The 4,012-nt window shown below is 28.5% G+C and overlaps 1 protein-coding gene across 2 annotated transcripts in view; it reads right to left on the minus strand.

The window, feature by feature from the left end:
• Positions 1-1,455: 1,455 nt before the first annotated feature.
• LOC108728064 (nacrein-like protein P1) overlaps positions 1,456-4,012 on the minus strand; it is a 29,210-nt gene continuing 26,653 nt past the window's right edge. The window contains exons 2-4 of one of the 2 annotated variants that reach the window (XM_018456416.1): positions 3,126-3,344; positions 1,664-1,765; positions 1,456-1,586 (exon numbers count right to left, since the gene is read on the minus strand). In XM_018456416.1, coding sequence (XP_018311918.1) covers positions 1,688-1,765; positions 3,126-3,344 — 297 coding nt within the window. In that variant the 3' untranslated portion in view covers positions 1,456-1,586; positions 1,664-1,687. The remainder of the gene's footprint in view (positions 1,587-1,663; positions 1,766-3,125; positions 3,345-4,012) is intronic. The other variant, XM_018456415.1, reaches the window with a different exon arrangement.

The following is a 4,012-nucleotide window of genomic DNA, read 5'->3' on the forward strand; positions in this document are numbered from 1 at the left end:
AACTTTTTTTTAATAAAATTTTTATCTTTGACTATCAAATTGCTTGTTTTTAATCAATACTAACAAAAATACATTAAAATATTTTAAAATTCTATAATATCTAAAAGTCTATAAAAATAGGAGGATTTGAACCACGGGATGGTCCGATTTGGAATCATTGGTTCCAAATCGGACCGGAAAAAGCGTTTTTACATTTTCCATTATAATTCAACACAGGTGAGAGATATATTAAAATGGTCTGAAGCAAAAATGAAAGGAATTAAATGACCTTTCCAACGGTACCTTCGGTTTTACAATCGAACTTTATCTACGCCTTATAGAGAGCAAAAACTGTAAATAGGTCCGATTTACTCTACTCTCCCCTATAAGTAGTGACATTCATATTATATTAACCAAATAAGCTATTTCTCGGTACAGTGGAACTGCTCTAACTTCAGTACTCTATATCTTCTTCATTTTCGCTTCTATATATGTACATGACGTCGTGTATAAAAATATTCAGCGTAAAATAGGTTATGTTGCGTTAGCATCTGTTCAAATGTTCTCACTATATGTAATACATGCTATTTCTTTTTAATGCGGCGCCCTAACGTGAGAATCAAGAGAATTTTTTTAACTTCTCACAACCTCGAGTAGTAGAAGTTATGGAAGTTCCACTATATATAAATAGATCCATGTACCTACGGAGCACGGAAAAGGCGGGGACGCGCCGAACCGCCTGCAGCTGCTCGAATGAGCTCAGAGATATGGTTCATTTAGTCAGCTCTAACACTATATAATACAATTCGAATTTCGTTCTAAAAATACTTGGATCATATTTCTATAAACTAATGATTTAAGCAAAAAAAGAAAGATTTTTTTTAAACCTCAGAGGTGATATTATCCCTTAATTGTCGCTTGTTGCATTTCGAGCTGGCAATCGTTCGCGATTATTATGGAATTCTTTACATTATCTTAAAATTATTTCTGGTCCAACGATAATAAGCGCGTTTATTTTTCCATCATTCTTTATTTCAGATAGCAATTTGAACAAGAAAAAAAAACCAATAGTTCGTCTCTTGATACTTACATATAAGTGCCAAGAGACGAACTATTAGTTTTTCTTTTTTGCTTGTTCAAATTGCTATCTGAAATAAGAATGATGGAAAAATAATGACGGATGATCAAGATATATCAAGATTTTTTTTGAGTATATATTATTCCAGATAGTATGTGGGTGTGTTAAAAAAACCTCCCAAATATATTATTTAAACAAAAAGAATCCTAATAACGAAGTCATTATTAAATAATTAATTATGTATCATGCATAATATTATTTTAAACTATGGAATATTTGAAATAATTTCATAGCAGAATCTAATTGCTCAATATACTATTTATTAGAAGTGCAAAATATATGCAATACTTGTTGACTTAAAAATTAAATGTATTTAAAAAGAGACACAGTGCATTCCAGTTATATGTATAATAGTAATAATGATAATATAATTTAATAAATAAAATATTTTTCATAACAATGCCTTTACGATGTCGATAATAGAAGTTATCCTTCCTGTAAAAAAATGAACTCCTCTATATACGAAACTCTAGAAATTATTAAATTATTGTTAAAGACCTATTATAATGCAATGTTTAACATTCAGAGATTATATTCATAACTTACATAATGCGTATTTTATTCTTCCTTTTATGGCCCCAGCCCCTCACAAATACTACCTAGACTTATACTATCTATTGTTGATCCTAATAAAGAGCATAGTAATCGCTGCAATATTCAAAGAAATTTTCTATAAGTCGTAATGATAAATGATTTTTATTCAATTCTATTAAATTTTAGAAGAGAAAGCCCCCAATTATGAGATAGGCACTTAATATGAGATAGTGGCGTTTCTACTAAACTAATAACGCTATATCTATTGGTTCCACCATGAATTTATTGCTCTTGGATTGCAAACTATTTAGTGAAAAATTCAGTATTAGATCATGCCTGTAGTCGTTGTAAAAAAAGATTGAATTAGAATTTGAATATTTTCAAGTTTCATTGAGATGAGTCTTTAAATCTTGTTTATTATTTAATAAGTAAATATTTGGCAACAAATTCTTCATGTAGTGATAGAGCAAGGTCGTATTAATAGAAAAATACGAGATACATTGAATTGCTTAATTACAAAAATTAGATTTGATAATCATAAAATCGTAAGGCGTGAAAATCATAATATGAGATACTCAGAATATTTTTCTAATATAAAATAACCTATGCTCCTATGTCACAGTGAAAATCGTTGCTAAAATATAAATGTTATTGTACAATTATAAAAAGGACAACCGGAACATCGAATGCCTGTTTCTGCGATGCTTGATTCCAACTACCTGAAGACGAGTCCTAGGTACAATGCATCGCATGCTCATTTTGTGCGCGCACTGGCTGTGTTTGTTTGTATTTTAGAAACATTAAATAAAGTTTTTTAATTGCAACACTGATGTACTTTGCGTTATCGATTTCTCTGGACATCTCATATTAGGAGCACAATTTTTTTACTTTGCGATTTGCTCACTTTTAACATTTCTTTAATTTAAAAAAAAATAGGATTTGAATTAAATCTTACATAACATTATCTTAAAGTTTATTAAATTCCCTTCAAAATGACCTATTATTTTTTTAAATTCTGCCCATAGACGTCTAGCATTTACCCAAAATGAACTCTGTTTCTCATAATAGGGGCTTTTCCTCTATTATTATAAGAATAATATGAATTACACAATCTTATTCATTTATTAATTTTCATAAAGTTTAGTCCAAAATATTAATTTTAATAAATAATTAGTGAAATTTCATAATTATTAAGATAGTTTTAAACTTCTAAAGTTTTTTATGGTATTAATTTCTTTATTCATGCTGAAAAAATACAGGTTTTAAACATGACCTTCAAAGAAAATGGACTTTTAATACATATATCATAGATCAATCGTGGATTATCCAGAATATAATTAATTTTTGTATAAACTGAGTGTAATAAAACATTTTTGTTCATATGTACTTTTTTATCTTTTTTCGAATACGCATTTCTTGTATTTTAATAATAAATATAATTTTTTGTGTAATTTCTTTTACATAATATCCTTACCAAAACAAGTTGTATTACGTTTAGATTACTACCGCCATGACCACCGCTATTAGCACCGCCATTACCTGGACCATTGCCATTACCGCCACTATTACCGCCATTGCCTGGATCAGTGCCAGCACCATTGCTTCCAGTATTGCCACTACCATTGCTACCATCATTGCCACCACCATCAGCAAAAGGCTTTAGCTGAGCTGATTCTTTCGCTCGATCAAAAGTCTAAGATAAAAAAAGAGTAGAAGACTGAATCGAAAAAAGTTTAATAATATAGTTAATTTAGCTGACAATTTCAAGCACAAAACTAATCAAGTTTGTTAAATAAATAATAAACTCTAATAAATAATTCTCTGTAGATGAAGCATCTAGAATTATCTAGTATCTTAGTATTGTATTTTTCACAATTGGAAGTTCTTGACTTGCTATTGTAATCATTAGATCTTTAATATACCATAAACTTTATTTAAAAGAATATTATTTGCAATAAAAAATAACCCGGAAAAAATATTATATATACATATATAGACATATTTTGCATATAATTATATACATATAATTATACATAATTGTATATTAAAATATTGATTTTTTTATATAATTATACAGGGTGTCCGGTAAGTTTTGATAGCGCTCGTCTGTAGATAGAGCGAATTAAACTGAGTCGAAAAGTCCTCTACCATTTTGCAATTTTCGCAATAGTCAACAAGATATTAATTAATTATGTACTAAAAATTGTCGAATATTAGTCCTCAATAATTTTTTACTTAAATACTATAAATTTTACAGAAAAACAGCAAGAGACAAAAATTGTTTATTGTTTTTTTTTTCGTAGAGCTCTAAGAATTTTTTCAGAATTTTTTATCAACTTTTTAGTACTGCATTTTCTTACT

Source organism: Mycetomoellerius zeteki, unplaced genomic scaffold (genome assembly GCF_001594055.1).
Source record: "Mycetomoellerius zeteki isolate Tzet28-1 unplaced genomic scaffold, Tzet1.0 scaffold58, whole genome shotgun sequence".
Taxonomy (NCBI): domain Eukaryota; kingdom Metazoa; phylum Arthropoda; class Insecta; order Hymenoptera; family Formicidae; genus Mycetomoellerius; species Mycetomoellerius zeteki.